The 18,679-nt window shown below is 27.7% G+C and overlaps 1 protein-coding gene across 2 annotated transcripts in view; it reads left to right on the top strand.

Moving 5' to 3' along the window:
- Positions 1–18,679, top strand: part of LOC129963831 (uncharacterized) — a 267,493-nt gene that overhangs the window by 234,264 nt on the left and 14,550 nt on the right. For both annotated transcript variants that reach the window (XM_056078404.1, XM_056078405.1), the window contains exons 2-3: positions 8,451–8,647; positions 14,377–14,512. In XM_056078404.1, coding sequence (XP_055934379.1) covers positions 8,451–8,647; positions 14,377–14,512 — 333 coding nt within the window. The remainder of the gene's footprint in view (positions 1–8,450; positions 8,648–14,376; positions 14,513–18,679) is intronic.

The raw sequence follows: 18,679 nt of genomic DNA, 5'->3' as shown, positions 1-18,679 counted from the left end.
GCGAATACATGAACAGAAATTTTAAAAGGCATTGATTAAAAGATACTAATTTATTGTTGTTAAAATTTCAAGTGTATGCAGCTTATTTATTTAAATAATGATAATGTCATTTATTAAATAAAATTTTAATAAACAACGAAGGGATGTAAGTTGAAAAGTCTGATTAATTTTTATCAAAAATCTACACTGTTCTCAAACATATTTGTGATTAATTTGATGATTTATTCACTATTCACGAATTCATCTTTTCCTTTTAAGGTTCAACTCATTTTATACGAGAAGCAACATTAATTAAATAACGTCCAATAATTAGTTAAAGATAAACAATTTTTCTAGAGTTAAAATTCACGCTCAGTACTATCTTAAAATATATTAAATATAGTAATAGAAAAAGGCTGCAAAACTGAGCCAATGTAACTTAATCACAAAAAAAGAAACCTGAATATCCTTAAATTAAAAAAAAATGCGAAGGGAAATACGGTATATAGAATTGCGAAGTAGATAACTATAAAAAGATTATTATTTGAAGAATGACTTCTACATTTAAACCTGCTTAAATACAATACAAAGAATCCGTCTCCCAAACTCAAATCCTGATACGATTTCATATATATATATATATATATATATATATATATATATATATATATATATATATATATATATATATATATATATATATATATATATATATATATATATATATATATATATATATATATATATATATATATTTGATTTCAAACGAAAGCTTGTGACTTCTGGATATGTAATCAATTGTTGCTCCTCTGACACTTTTCCCCATGTTTAATAAGAAATCTTAAAAACTCTACTTCTTTGCACATATTTAATAGAAAGAAATCAAATCATGTCAGAGTGCCCCAGCGCAAACCATTGCACCGATGTTGTTTTTTTTCAAATGAGAGTATGCACTTCTAAACATATCCTCAGTAACCGTATTCCCCTCCCTTCCAATTTTGTGGAGCAAAACATTTAAAAAACATTGCTTCAATGTTTATTTTTCAATGTATATTATAAAATTCCACAATTGACTACACCATCCACAATCATTGTATTTATTTCGCCAATTTTTATTTAATTTGAAAAAATAATAGCATTTGATACAATATGATTGGCACCCACTCCATCCCCCTCCTCCAATTTTAGTGACATATTAAAATAAAATCTATATACAACCATACCAGCCTCAACAACTGGACCATTTTTGTCAATTTCATTCGCCATTTGATATAAACAGTTGCATATTATAATTTATGTGTAGTGAAATATAATATAAAATATCACTTTCATTTGATGGTAATAGTGTTAGTTCCTAAAATCTTCTTATTGGTTTTATATTCATACTAGCCGCCTTTGGCGACCAGCCGGTTCGCCAATCTTAATGTTCGTTAAAATTTTAATAATTAAATATTTTATGCAATTTCTACTTTAATAGCTTCTTCATCAAAATATTTTAAAACTTCAAATTTTGATTGTCATATAATTCATTCATAATATTATAAAGGCCTTCAGTCATAACGTAATATGTATCTCTCTCATTTTCTGTTAGCACCCGTAGAATTTATGCTTTAAATTAAAGTGTAAAGAATGAATCTCCAATGAATATAATAATATTTTTTACTGAAACAAAGCATTTTTTTATAATCTGATTACTGAAAATAGAGTCACTCAGCGTTTAAACTTTATGGGCACTAAAGAATATCTTTTTAAATTTATGTAATATCTCAAGAGTTGGTCAACAAAATTTTCTTAGATTCATTATGAGCAGATCGATTCATTAACAATGTTTAAATTTAAATGCATCAAACACTAAGAAAATAAAACGAATCGTTTAAAATAAACGGTTGAAAACGGTAGAATTTATGCTTTAAATTAAAGTGAAAAGTATTTATCTTCAATTAATATAATAATATTTTTTACTGAAACAAAGCATTTTTTTATATTCTGATTACTGAAAATAGAGTCACTCAGCGTTTAAACTTTATGGGCACTAAAGAATATCTTTTTTAATTTATGTAATATCTCAAGAGTTGGTCAACAAAATTTTCTTAGATTCATTATGAGCAGATCGATTAATTAACAATGTTTAAATTTAAATGCATCAAACACTAAGAAAATAAAACGAATCGCTTAAAATAAACGGTTGAAAACAGGTTTTAAAAAAACTACTTAAAAAACGATGTACTTAAAACTATAAGCATATACAAAAAATATATAACTAACATAAATACAATTTACTTACAAAAGCATGCAACTAACCCAAAAATAATTTAAATCATCCATTGATAACGTTGTCATGGCAACAATCAGAACAGAATGCGCATGCGTGAATTTTCTTCGCCGGTTACGTAACGAAATACGTGATTTTTTCTACGCCAGTTGGGGTAACGCTATGCGGATTAGAAATTTTTAATTTCCTTTATTCTGTTTTATTTTAATTCAAAAGTACTTCAGAATGAATCTGAAAGATTGATTCATTAACAATGTTTAATTTTAAATGCATCAAACATTAAGAAAATAAACAGAACCGATTGAAATAATCCGCCGAAAAATTTTAACCCTAGCCTCATTTCTGTTGGGAGAAAAAAAAATTGAAGTCTTACTCGTGGGGAAAATGGAAGATTTTTTTGGCGGAAAAGTTGGCGGTGGGGAAAATGGAAGATTTTTTTGGCGGGAAAGTTAGTTTTTAATTAATAATTAAAATTCTAATTAAAAATTCGAAAAAAGAAACCCCAGGTGCACATTCCCAACCTCCAAGGTATACATGTACCAAATTTGGTAGCTGTATGTCAAACGGTCTGGCCTGTAGAGCGCCAACACACACACACACACACACACACATTGAGCTTTATTATAAGTATAGATATAGATTATTAATAATATGTCTGAACTACTTGTCTCCGAAATCAGTTAATGTCTTTCAAAATTATTAAAATTTCCAAAATTATTGGTAGTTTATAATACTGTACAATTCTTGATCTGTCTGAAATTGATCTTTTAAAATTTAAATTTTAAATCATTCCATATTCTTTTACTTTTATCGCCAATCCACAATCATAAATCCTAAACACGTTCTCCTTGTCCAAAACCATCTGAAACCGTATTCCAATTTTGACACTACCTAATAGAGAGACATTAATAGCAAAATCACAACTCAGTAGTTTAGAGTATATTTTATTAGTTCCTGAGTTCGAAGTATGAAAGAGAGCAGAAAATTGGATTTCTCGCTATTGCTATACACAGTGCAGATGTTTTCACTATCACGATATTTCCTTTGCTCCGTGTTTATAAACACTCATAAACGCGTTCCATGCAAACACGTTTGATGTGTAGCCGTCAGGACTTTCGTACCTTCTGTTTGTGTCCCTACTCTCATTTGCCAATATGCTCGCTTTGCAAAGATGTTTCGGCGTTTTACTTTCTCCTCGTTTCGCCCACATCACAGAAGAGTTATGATCGTCAAATAGTTATTCGTCTTGACAACATATTCGGATGGCTCGTCTCAGAAGCTGAACAAGATTTGCCTTCCTGGAAATGTACTTCAGACTTAACTAATTCGAGCGGACGTTGCTAAAAGAAAAATATAACGGTTTATGAAAGGCTTTTTATCTTCATTGAAATCCAAAATGTGGAAATCTTCTTTGAGGTTATGGCTGAGAAATTTCGTTCAAAAAATCAAAAAATGTTTCAAAACTAATATATGAAACGAAGAGATTTTGATACAAACATTTCTCTAAATTTCGTACAGATTAGAAAGACATTCATTTTGATTATCATGTTGAATTTAAAGATTAACAAAGATTCAAAATTGAAATCATGCCAGAAAAGTGTCTGTTTGTATTTTTTTCTATTGAAATTTGAATGAATGATCAGAAGATGATTGATTTACAATAAAAATTCGCCTCTCTTTAAATTTGATCTTAAAAATCCGTGTTTAAGAATTTCTATTCTATTGTTTTTTTATATTGCAATTAAAAGATAAAAATTGCAATTTTTAACACAAATGTCGACATAAATATTTATTTTAAAATATTTAGTATACATAATCTCTACAAAATATTAAAAAGTATAAGTGTGCCAGCGTGTGTAGGTTCTTTATAAGACCAAATGTTCCAAATCTCGTTACCAAATTATGCCCAAAAGTACTTTGAAGCTTAGAGGGAATATACAAATCGAAACGATTTGTCCAAATCTCGTTACCAAACTATGCCCAAAGAAGCTTAAAGAGAATTTAGAAACCGAAACGATTTTTAAAAATTTTAATTAGAATTTGAAAATATTTAAGACAAATAAGATAGTTTTTAGAAATTTAAGAATTAAGAAAGATTTTGGTATATAAAATTTAAAGTGTTTAGATATTTTATTATGTGACATATTGCTAATTTTAGACATTATCAGAGTATAACTATACATTATTATGTTTCATCTCATGATGTTTTGAAAAAATTTACAAAATATCAATATTTTTTCTTAATTTGATATATAAAACTAGCAGCATATTTAGCTGACTTCAAATAGAGTAAAATCTCGATTATCCGTTTTACTTTTTCTTTCTTCTTTCATTTTTTCCAATATCTGGAGAATGAAGGCAATGCCTTATTTTGTAACAAAAAAATAAATGTATTAAGAAACTTCAAAAACGGGAGAAAAAAATGTTGTTTTAAACCAAACACAAACATTTGACGATTTTTTCATTTACAAATAAGTAAATCTACACGTATATAAATACAGGCGTCTATTGTTTTTGAAGTCAGAATTGCCTTTTACAGTAAATAAAGACTGTTAAACATTTTCGTATTGCATTCTTTTTAGACCATCTTGAGAAGGATAAGAATCCATGGAAAGTGCATATCCACGATTACCATAATGCTCAGTTGTTACAGATAAAGCATTTTTTTCAAATATGAAAAATATGCAGTTTGTTTTGAAACATTTACGTTTGGCGGTAAAAATATATTTGATCCTAAAAAAATACGTAATTTAAAATTTTAATATGATTTCGTCCATTTACTTCAATTATAAAACTAATAAATCATTAAGTCCTAGAAATGTTGTTGCTTCCCAGATACTTTATATATATATATATATATATATATATATATATATATATATATATATATATATATATATATATATATATATATATATATATATATATATATATATATATATATATATATATATATATATATATATATATATATATAAGTAACCAATCTAAAGTAAGAAATAGTTTCGAAACGAAACTAAAATGAAAACGAAACGAAACAGTTTCGAAATCGCAACTAAAATTTCTTACCTATTCAAACTAAAACCAAAAAAGAACTTCATAGCATTTAGAGAGCGCAATTGCAGCTACTTCTAAAACACAGATGAATTGATACAAAAGTATTAGAATCAAGTTAATAGGAAATTCAAAAAAATTCATTTTTTATATTTTTTATAATTTTTTTGGTTTAATTTTTATTTGATTTCTATTAACTTGATTCTAATACTTTTGTATATATATATATATATATATATATATATATATAGAGAGAGAGAGAGAGAGAGAGAGAAGTCTTTTAAATGATAAGATTTTATCCTTTGTCTGTTGTATTTCAGTGTGAATTTAATACATTTTACCTGCCATAATTTGAAGCGTATTTTTTTAAAATTTCCTTGTGAAATAAGAAAGAAAAATAAGAATTAATAAATTTCATGTTGTTTATAAAAACTTCTATGGAACTAAAATAAAGACAAAAAAACTCTCAACACAAAAGTAGAATTGCGTATTGATGCAAAACAATTTCGGAAAACCAAGGCACTGAAAACAAATTCATTCTTAATTTTCATGTCCACTGCTAATTATGGAATAAATTAATTAACCTTAAAATAATAAATAAGTAAATTTTTAATTAAAAAATAATGAATAAATAATTAAGTGAATAATTGAGTGAATAAAGAAGAATCTACTGGAATAAATCTTATAACCTTAAATAATTTACAGGAATTTATCAGGAAAACTAGAAATAAAATATTAAATATTGAATTCTTTAACAACGCCTGAGTAAATTCCGCTCAATAACTTCGTTAATGAATGAATGATTTTAATTGAAAGTAAATTAAGTTTTCATTTTGCCCTAACTTAAATATGTTATTAGGGATAAAGTTGTCACAATAGGAAATACGAAATTTAAAAATTATTCATATGTAGTTTTCTAACAGAATAAATAGGTGCTAACGATTATAACTGTTATAATAATCATATTATAATTTAGATTATCTAACTTAAAAGATAATTTTAAATAAACTTCATTTAGTTTAATTTTAAGATAATAGAAACTTTGAAACTCACTTTATCAACAGGAAATACTTTCAAATAATTGCAATTATTTCATCAATTCATGTTTCAGAAAAAAAAATTAAAAAATTTATTCGAATTCTAATAATTCTTTTTTCAGTAATTATATTATACAAATTTATATCATTTTGGAATTCTTTAACAAACTAAATCAATTAAAAAAAGAATTAATTAATTTATTAAATGAAACAAATAAATAAGATATAAACTTATATAGCACCTCGAAAAAAATAATCCGTTTATTTTAGACATTCCTTATAAAGTATAATCGTAATTTGCAAAAAACTAATGTTATCTCTAAACTTATGTAAAATTTAGAGCAATTTTCTCAAGTAAATGATTAAATTATAGTTTAAAATTAAATCAATCGAGGTTTTTGCATATCATTTTTCTTCAGTTCGGTATTAAGAAATTAGAAAATTGTCGCATTTACGAGTTAGTGATGACATACTGCCGAATTCGGGAATTTTTTAACCTAATTTATTGATAAGATATCAAGGTTTCGAAACGTTCATTTTCGTACCAAATTTTGCACAAAAAAGTTGAAATTAATAATCTGGCCTCCGAATTTGAGGCGCTTTTATGCTGACCTTCCATATATTGCCTCTTTCATTCAATACTTAGTTTTTATAAAATATTTAATGAAGTAGAAATATAATTGAAATGAAAATTAATCCTTTATTAAGGGTTATTTATTATGGCAGAACAAAAAAACTTATTAAATACGAAATATATGATATGAATAAAAACACACTAATAATTAATGAAATATTCTCTGATAAATAAATCTACATGAATTGAATGAACTTTTACATAATTCGGGGTTTAAATTTCAAAATATCATCTTAAAACTGAAAACAGGAAATAAATATGAAAATGCTACCTTCATTTTAATTTATTGAGTTATAAGATTTGCTGCCCTTTGGAATTACCTTATGTTTCTTATTTTTCTCTACCTGCCTTTATGAGCAAAGAAAACAGACATTGTAGAATAATACTAACAAGAAAAAGATGCGAAACTATTACAGAAAAGACAAATTAGTTTCGCAAAGACTAAAACTGTATTTTTATTACCCTAAAAAATTATTAATATATAATGAATTTTTCTTGTTTACAAAATTGAACTTAAGAATTAAAAAATGTGATTAAATAACGACAAAATATTTGTCTTTATTAATAATGGAGTACAATACATGTGTGTGCTGATGCTGCACTGGACAGTTCACTACCAAACAACCATTCTTTAGAAAGTATAAATATGTACATTGAATTCATTTTATAAAAAGATTTTACGAAAATTTTGATTAATTATAAAAATACTAGAAGCTTTTGCGTTTTTCTGATAACTTCTAAAAATTACTGCATAAAAAAAAATGCTTTCAAATTTTTTCAAAAAATTCAAAAAAAATTATGATATTAAAATGAATGCTGAGTAAAATTCTTTTTTCCGAATTTTGACAGTTTTCCAAAATAATTGGTAAAAATATATTTTGTACAGTTTTTAATAATGCATTTCATTTTTCCATTGAAGTTAATTCTGCTTTAATTGCTTAGACAAATATTTAATCGAATAATTTTCTTACATTGTACAAAGAAATTTAAAATTTTATTGGCTTTATGATGTCATGGATTTCGACCCCAAGAGGAAGATTTTGAGGGTTTCGGGTTCAAGATCCAATTCTATCGAAGAATCGTCGTATAAGCGGGACTGAAGCATGTTAAATCCCGGGAGTCCAAACCTCCTCATCTGGTGTGGAAGTCTAGAGAGGGGGGAACCAAAAGTGTCTTCCTTGTCATCTGACAGCTGTTCAAAATTACGTCCGTCAAGAAACAGGCCTAGTACTGCTTTAAAATGGAACGTTAATATAACTTAACTGAATTGAACCACGAAGGAGGTTTGTGTACTTAATAATGAGAAATGATGTAAAGTTATTAAATAATTAGGTTTCAGAGTCTATAATATTTTTTCATAAAAATGCATTTTTAAAGGGGAACATGAACATTAAATAATGCCTAATTTTACCAGCCAAACATTTGGATATTAAAGGCGGCTAGAAAATAATATGATGTTTTCTTTCCATTCCAGGCTTGCGTATGATGGCTTTGGAAGTTCCTCAGTTGGTTATCAGCGGAGAGGAAACGACGCTGACGTGCATTTTTGACCTAGAAGAAGACACACTCTATTCTATCAAATGGTACAGGGACGACTTAGAATTTTTCCGCTACGTTCCTAGCGACAAGCCACCGAATCAATTTTTCCCCCTCAAAGGACTCGAGATTGACGTAAGTGAATCCTAAGTCAAGTATTATGCAAAATAATAAATTTATTATTTGCTCATTTCTACAGGGAAATTAAAAAGTATCCGAAAGCATTAAGGATAGATTAAATGTATAGAATCAAATCTACTCTATATGATATAACTGTCGAGATTATGAATTCAAAATAAAAAATGAAATTAATATAATAAAAATCAAATTTATAAAGCAAGTATTTAAAACTATGTATGTGTATGATAGTTTTTTCGTTGCTTGAAATTATCATAGCTATTTTTAATTTAATCAAATTTCGATAGTTAGAATAATTTCTACTTTCATTTCCGTATCTCTACGAATAATAATAACAAGTGTGTGTATGTGTGCGTGTGTGAAAATATATTCGCATTCTACGAGGTGAACCTGAAGTTACATAATTCTGTGTAAATACAGAATTATACTTAGAGATGTCTGAAAAAACTGAAAATCTAAAAATCTAAACTGAATTGCTTCCGACAATATTGTAACACAAAATGTAAATCTATAAAAACCTTCTTGTTCTTGTTGGCAGATAAGATCACTGCTGCAAAAATTTACTTGCAGTGCTGATATGCATCATACCATTTTTACAAAACGGTCGAGTAAATTTCGAGAAAATGTTAAGAAGGTTCAAATAAAAGGAAAAAAAAGACATCCAGGACACTTCCGCCGATTTTTTCGCTCGCAATTCATCACTAGGCACCCAATATCATTCCACCATCAGTTATTCAAATATAAACTTTTGTCTTTACCCATAGATGTGTTCATCTTTAAACATATTCACCATTTAATTAATACATCTCAACTCAACACATTTGATAATAAATGTTTCAAACTTAGTAATGAATAAAAATTTCCAAATGATTTTTGCGTATAAAAATGTATGATTGCAAAAATCTTACACGGGAAAATTTTCTATTTTGGCATTCATTTCTAATCAATTTACCGATAAATGAACTTCAACATTTTCTTCTAATTTAACTCATCAGCAATTCTAATTTAACTAATAACAATTCTAATTTAATTCTAATTTTCTTCTAATTTAACTCATCAACAATTGTACCACATTAATGGTATTGATATGTTAGCCTACCTCTTGTTCCTGAACAAATCGTATTTATTTTTTAATTACTGTTGAATACTTGAAGATAACTAAATGATTTCATAAATTATTTTGTATTTACAACCATAATAATTCAGGCCTTATGCACCAGAAAGGCTTGTTGACATCGGCTATATTGTATGACAAAGGCTACATCGATAATATTGAGAATATTGAGCCAACAGCAGCGTTGGTTGTCGCGATATACAGTAAATGCTACACTAAATATATTCTAAATACACTAAATTCCATATTCGATATACACTAAATATATTCTTCATATTAATAGATTTCTTCTCATGACTTTTTTTAGCAATTTTCTGTTTCAATTTGATAAAAAAAATAAATCTGTTTCAATTTGATATTCAATTTCAATTACCACTTTCAGCGCTTCTCCGTTTGATTTACGGCCACTTTATATGCATTGATTTATTTTTATACAGATGCGTTATATCGTTCCTTAAAATTTATAAGAGGGAGCGTGAAACATCTTACTATTATTAATTATTTCTCCTCAAAAAGTAGCTTCAAATTCTCCAATCTTGTGGAGTGGATAGAGAGTAGATTCTTTATAAATATATAATTTAACAATTTAAAAACTGTGGTTGTTACTAGGGATTGCAATACCGGACCAAAATTCCAATACCGGTATTCGGTATTTTTTAAATCTTAATACCGGGATACCGGTTTTAATACCGGTATTAGAAATTTTAGAAAAAGAAAGAAAACATAGGTGTTTTTATGCTTTATTTGCCAGTTTTTTTAGAGAGTGTAAATATCACAAAAAATAATTTGTAATTTATAAATTATAACAGTATATAATCACAAAAAAGTAAAGAAATATCTTATTTATTTAAATCACAAAAAGTGTAAATATCATTATTCAGTCTGTGGTAGTATTACAAATTTTTGAAATGTGATCTTAAAAAACATAATTGTACTGTCATTAAGCCTAAAAAGTAATTTTGTGTAAAAATTATCAGCTGTCGAAAACGCTCTTTCGGCATCTACGCTAGTTGGTGGTAATGCGCGGTATACTTTTTCCAAGTATTTACCTCTAAATCCCTCATCTTCAAACAAATCGATTTCTCATCGGATGGTTTTGGATATAGCTGATTTCTGTATTGTATTTCGGTTCGTTGAATTTTTTTTATTTATCGCTAATTCTAATTTTTGTTCAAGAGACAATTCCTTTTCACTATCGACAGTAGTGACATCATAATCTTCGATAATTGAACCGAATTCTTCTGAATGTGGATAGGTTTGTGAGTAAAAAATTTTAAGAAAATTTACTATAAACTTAATCAGATATGAATTGGTTATTTTCTTTTCTTCTTTCTCATTTTTAAAATCATTATAATTATGTAAATACAATAAGACATTTTCTATTTCGGTATGCCTATCTTCTGTACGATTTTTCAATGTAATATATAATTCTTCAGATAGTGATGTGTACTGTTCTTTCAGTGACTGCAACATGAAATTTATTGTTGCATTAGCTGTTAATAAATTAGAATCTCTCCGACATAATGCCTCAATATTCAGTTTTATTGGAAGTAGAGCTGATATAGTTCTGAATATTAAGTCGAATTCACTATATGAAAAATTAATTTACAGGTTTAAGTCGATTATTGCTTTTTGGATTGGATTTCTCAGTTTCAAAAATCGTTCCATCATTAGGAGTAAACTGTTCCAACGTGTTTTAGAATCTAATATTAACATATATTCTGTTTTATTTTCAGTTAGTATGTATTATAGTAATATATCCTTTTTATAGGAGAACGTTTAAATATCTTAACAAATTTTCGAACTTTATAAATTATAGGAAGCAATTCTTGATAGGTTAATATTTCATCCTCATTAGCAATATCTTCTTCAAGAATTACATTGTCATTATCTTCATTGTCAATATCATTCTCACTCTTACTCTCTTTGAAGTTGGAATCCGAAGTTTCTATATCCACAGTATTTGGATTCTTCTGTTCTTTATTTTTTTGGTATAATACATCTATTACTCCTAATTGAATTCCGTGTGCATAGCACAACTGCTGATTTGCACCAATCAACTTTCCAACTTTTTTCATAATTGTTGCCGCATCAGTCGTTATGGATACAATATTTTCTTTCAGGGATAATCCATGTTTCGCTAATTTAGATTTAAGCCATTAATTGACTAATTAATTTCGCCCGTTAGGGAGACATAAAAACAAAAACGTATACTATTTTGCTATCTTCGCGATACCTGAACATATAGTGGAGACAATTTTAAAAATTTCTAGTAAATACCGAAAAACCGGTATTTAAACTTGTAAATACCGGTATTACGAAATTGTACAAATGGCTCAAAATACCGGTATTCGGTTTCCCGGTATACCGGTATTGCAATCCCTAGTTGTTACAATTCCTGGTTTTATCAATATTATTTTATCTTCAGATCGACAACTATTTAATGTGAACTTTTAACACCGTAGATACTTGCAAACATTAAATAGAAGATATCGAAAGCAAGTATTCATTATTTATGTTTTACTATAATATTCTTGGCTTTCATTCTTGGGCATTCCAAGTTTGAAAGACATTGATTTCGAAAACAATTCCATTCTCTTGATAATTTCATCTGCAGAATTTAATATCCTTGATGTTTTATCCTATGCTCTTCCTAAGGACAATATCTTATTCTATAAATTATCCTATAGCCATGAGATATTAAAAACTAGCATATGATCCCTTATACTGAATTATTTATCTAAAAGGCAACAATAGAAAACGGGGGGGGAGGCAGGTTATAATGATTATATAAGAATAAAAAGGATTTTACATATTGCAATAAATGTTGAAACTGGTAACCATTGCATTTACGATAAAAGTGTGATGAAAGGATCATTTAATTGGCTACTTCCTTGAGAATCGAAAAAGAAATGGAGCTTTTGATGTCTTCAATATTCTTTCAAATGTCAACTATTATTTACTGCTTGTTCAAATACATTCTATGTTTGTTCAAATTTCCCTGCCACCCCCACCCCAAAAAAGTCCAGGAGGTCTAAAAAGCAGCTATTACAGAATGAAAATCAGGGTTGCATTCCGTTTCCTTTTTTCCTCTGATAAGCAAATTATCTTTCTACAGTATCATACAGAGTCCAAAATTGGTTAAACAAGCACACAGTATATCGAATTCGGTATCGCTAGATCGCGCTATAGTCGCTACGTGTGATTTGTCACACGGATTGTGCTTCATATGATTAATCTTGTATATATATATATATATGGGATCTAGAAGATGAGTGAAGTAAATCTGCATTGATAATAACGTTGTATTATCAATGCACATTCTATATCCGTATTTGGATTCATTCTCTTTTCTGCTAGCAAGCATCATCTGTTGTTGCTGTGTTCTGACTTACGGCACTTTACAAGTCCGCTTACAGTGATCGGTCAATCGATTTAAGCCGAGTGAGCGTCTCTTGTTTTTTCAGTAGCAGCCACTAGGGCCACGAGAACGACTTAACTGCTTCTTGAGTCACATTCGCTTGCACAACCCCTTTTTATAGGAGAGCACATTCACACACCTCACAGATAGAACACAGAAGAAGAACAACCATGCCCAAACCGGGACTCGATCCCGGGATATCCAGATCACGGGGAAGATGTGCTGCCCCTATTCCCAAGCATCATCTAAAGACGATAACTCTCTTCAGGTTATGACACCTTTTTTTCCTATTTGAGGGAAGTGACATGGAGTGCTTGAACTCAAGGTTCTTAACCCCCAGACATAACAGATGAATATAGTAAAGGCAGTGAGATCCCTTAGTAAGTGGTTGTGCAAGAAAAACCGAGTATTTACTTAAAACATGACAATTTATAATAACACTGGGAAAAAATTATGAAGAAAAAGCTTTTGCATTATGAATTTCAGCAAACTCAGTCAAGTCGGTGGCGAAGATAAGGTAATGTGCTAGACATGCAGGAGATGGCGAGGTCACTTAGCATTCTTTGGAAATGCTGGTCTTAAATTTCAATTTCCTTATCGCTATTGATGTTTTCGACGAAGCGCTTTGATAATTTCTTATGGAAGCCTTGTAATATTGTGATGCATGACTATGTTTACACCATATATTGTAATTTTTGAACCCATAAATTTTAACGTGAATTATTTAGAGATCTTAATTTATTTGTTGCCTTTTTTAATGTATTAAATTTTAAATATTACTTCTGCCATGACTATATAAAAATATTATCTACAAAATGAGTATAGATAATATTGCTGAAATTGCACCACAGGTCATGATGATTTCCAAGCATTCAGAGTCTCAAGCGCTCTAATTATCGTGCACTGAGCCATTCTCTTTTCTGTTGGCTAGTGTCATCTACAGAGCACATTCTAAATTATACAAATCTGTCTTTATTATCCCTAGAACTTTCCCATAATGCATAACTCAAGCGTTCAGAAATGTAGGCAGCGAAATCACGCATGAATCCATGCGAAAGGTATACCTGTCGTATGGATGAAATTCAAACAATGCAAATGCGAGCAGGCATTTCCGTGATTGAACCCGCATGTTCCTGTCACGCCAATATTCCATTATGTATAAACTTGAATCTGTACGATTTCTTGTTCCAGCTGGGACGTTCGAGCAACGGCACGGTTTACATCCAGGATGTGGACGTGAGCACGGCGGGAACCTACAAATGCGAGATATCGGCGGATGCACCCTCCTTCCAGACAGTATCAGCAGAGAAAATGCTCACGGTTACAGGTAAGCACTGAACGATGATCCTGCTTGTGTAATGAAGTGCTTAATTCCATGTCTTCAGGTTCAATTTTTAATAAAAGAAAAATTCAAAACAGATTTGAACGTCGAATTGGAAATATTGTATCATGTTAATGTTTTAGGTTTGGTTTGTCTAAATTTATTTTACTTTTAAAATTTATTGGTAATTATATATCAGCGATAACGTGCGCTCTAAAAATATGCTTAATATCATTGAGATGCTTGTGAACATAAATCTAGTAGAGGAAACAATGAAAAGTAAAATACACTTAAAAGAATTAGTCATTTTTTTTTTAAATCAGAGAAAAAAATCAATGGAAATAAAGTGAAATTTCCTGTAAAGTTTATTTTTGCATTTTAAAAGAGTAGAAAAGAATTCTGTGCAGAGTATTCAGAGTAAGAATTCAGTGTGTAATATACTGAAGTTATCCTGAAAAACCATCTAAAATCAGTTTACTTTTTAATAAAAAATACACTTAAAATTTTTAAAAAAATACTGAATACATACTAAATTATTTGTCAAATTTGGTAGCTATAGGTACAATATTTTACCTTGAAAAAATATGGAATGTTCTTTTCATTGCGAATATCGTTAAAATGTTATGATTCATACAAAAAAAAATGGATTATATTAATATAAATTGAATGCTTGATAAATTGATTATACAGTGAATTATATTTACAATTGGATTAGTTATCAATTTAATTATTTATTCCATATTCAGTATGAAATTTATATATTTATTCAGTTAGGAATAATTATAAAGCAAAACTTTTAGATTTGACATTTCTTAAAAAACAGTACAGATAAAGGTTCAACGCTACTTTTTATCTAAATTAATATATTTTCTAATTTCTAGTTAATTTTCATAAAATTAATGGTAAGTTTTAAAAATGTAAAATAAAGATAGATAAATAATATCTAAAGCCTTATTATGCTGCTATGTTTCAAATTTGAGACTCGAAGAACTTCCTTATTTATTTTCTTTCTGTTGTGTACCGCGTAAATGATTTTCCTGCCATTCTTAAACTGCACTTAAATCAAAAATCCATTGTTTGAAATTATTTTATTTTTTTTTATTTGAACTGCCTTTGTATTAAAGTATTTGTGTAAAATATTTTTGGGAAAAAAGGAAAACAATTTCCTGATATAAATATTTTTTACTTTTGTTTAAAGTTAATGTCGTTAAATAAAAGTTGGAGAAAGAAACTGTATACAATTTAAAGGTAATAATAATTTTGTTAATAATTTTAAAGGTAACAATAATGATTTATAACCACAAAATTCTAAATTTTCACAAATATTAAAACAAACTTTTATTATTTCCATCAAAATATGGTTACGAACTAAACAACGGATTATGATAATTCCTAGAATTTTAATCATGTTTTTTACTTATATTATATCAAATTAATTAATTAATTATTAGTCATGAACAATTCCACTGCTTATATATATATGCGACTAAAGTATTTGAAAAGATCATATAAATAAGGGAACTTAAAAATAAATTAAATTCTAAAAAATAATATACTGAAGATAAGTTTACAATTTTTTGCTAGGAATAATGTTTAAAATGTTGTTTTATTCGCAAAAAAATGAAAAATATGACAATGAGGCTCTTTCCATTTTAGTAGACTAATGCACTTATTTACTTATTTATTTTTGAAATTAAAATTTATTAAAAATGATTTTACTGACTTTTCATCACATAGTAAAAAAGAAATATTTATATTCTGCATAATATATTTCAAATATAATTATACTCCATATATAAAAATATATTTACTAATAAAATTAAATACTTAAACTATGCAATAAAATAAATTGTAAAAAGCAACTGAACTATTTGATGGTTAAATATAGTGACATGATAAATTTGTCCACCATAAGTATTTTAGATTGAATCAATGCACGAAATTATTTAAAATAGTTACTTTACAACAAATTATAACAAAAAGTATACCTAATATTTTTCAAAAATGAATAAGTAATTCATCAGAAATATCTGGTTTCTATCATAAACTATTTTTTTACTTTATTAACACAAAATAAGATAAACTATTTCAAAATGAAAAAAATCTCCATTATTTTCAGGATTTAGTTTCTAAGTATTCATTTTTTTACGTTTTTGTATTTTCGCAGTTGGTTCAATTTTGCTTATAAGAAATGGAAATCTAAAAAAAATTAAATTTCTTAGAGTAAACAATTAAATCAGTAATGCATTTCTGAATTATCTTTAAATCAATTTAGATACTTTAATTGTTCATTTAAAACGTTACGTAAAGTAATTAAGATTAAATTCAGAGAAACGAGAAAATACAATGAAATAATTATTTGAGTATAAAACTCAATTCAGTCCAGAAACAAAAAAAAATGATAATCTTAAATTTAAATTATTGCTTATATATTTTATCGTCATGTATTAATACTTTGAAATAACATTTTAAATCACCCAGCAATTTATTAAAGCAGCTAATTCCATAATTCAGGATTAACTTTAACAAAAAGAAATTAAATAATAAAAATTTTTAATTAATTTTATAATGATTTCCAAATAAATTAAATGCGGATTATGCTCTTTGTTTGGGATACCATTGGATAATATAACGAATAAATTAAATAAATAATTCTATTTCATTGTATATATGAATCTCATTTAAAAATGTAAAAAATATTTGTTATTTTATTCAAATATGGAATCATTTCGCATCAAACGATTTCGAAACCTTTAACAGAAATTATCTATATCATTGGCACCTGCACTGGTGACTGACTGAATCGAAACTTTATGATGTCTCTATCTCTTGATCATTTACTACACAAAAAGAGGAAATATTTTAATTCGCTTCAAACATACAGCCTGAATAAATTTAGAACAAAATACTGTTTGTAATCCGATGAAATAAGAACGTGAAATTATTTTACAGTTGCTTATATCGATCTTTAATAAAGGATATAAATAGTATGAAAATTACTCCAGGAGAAATGAGCGCAGTTTGAAAAAATAATTCGAATTAATTCAACTCGCTTTTGTCTGTTTCCCTGATGTATAATTATTCGTATACAATTGCATCATTTGGTCGTGAAAAATAGAATAAATATTGTTATTTCCGAATATATGCTAATATTAATGAATTTGTTTATTTTTTTCTCCTATTCAGTTGTGTAGCTAGGTAAAATGTGTCCGAGAAATAGCATTTTTTTTCACTTCTTTGTTATAATTGTCAGCATAAAATAAACAAATGCACCGAAGGTTTGTCCTCGCAAAAAGTCATCAAACTGGTACCTGCACCATTTCCATTTTTTTTTAATTCGATCTGCCACTGTTCTATTCCTTACTTCAAATCCTTTTAGTTTTAAAACTTTTAATTTTAACTACGATGCTAACTGTAAATGATGATATGCAAAATTAAAAGTTACGTAAAACCAGCCACTGGCAGATCGGGTTGGATCAGAAGTTACGAAATATGGTAGTTACGCCTTGTTGGCATTGTATTGTCGTTGAGTAGCAGATGCTCCTTATAAAAAGGATTTTGTAAATCTTTATTTCATTTTTTATTCAAAATTTGTCGAATTTTTAAATATTTTGCTCTATATTTTAGAGTGCTTTATTAAACAGAACACATTTTTAAGCTATTTTAAAATAAAAATTAGCATTCTAATGATAGTAATTTTATTTTTTAACATTTTTTTTTATTTTAACCAAATTTTCTAAATATTTGTTAATAATTTTTACAATACTCTCATGAGTTCCAAAGGTATGCTTAAACACATGCACTATATGCATTGCGATGATGTTAAATATATTTTTTGTGTGAATGTGTGCACATTAATGTTGTTTATAATTTAGAGTAAATTTTAAAAAATAATCCAAGGATAAACAAATCAAAAAATAGTATCTTGCCTCAATGTTTCGAACTAAAAATTACTTTTTTTAGACTTTTTTATATATGAAATGTACAATGAGAATGTATTGAAAGCGTCGAACTTTCAATGATGCGTTTGACGAATCTCCAGACTTCAGATCTCTCTAAGTCCGAAACATTTTTGAAACCATGCCTCACTGCCTGTAAACATGATTACTCAGACACTTTGAGTTAGATGAATTAAATTTGGTATATATTCTTTATTCCAAATTTGCAGATTTA

The sequence above is a fragment of the Argiope bruennichi genome, chromosome 3 (genome assembly GCF_947563725.1).
Source record: "Argiope bruennichi chromosome 3, qqArgBrue1.1, whole genome shotgun sequence".
Classification (NCBI taxonomy): Eukaryota; Metazoa; Arthropoda; class Arachnida; order Araneae; family Araneidae; genus Argiope; species Argiope bruennichi.
This window is presented reverse-complemented; position numbering and strand designations above follow the sequence as displayed.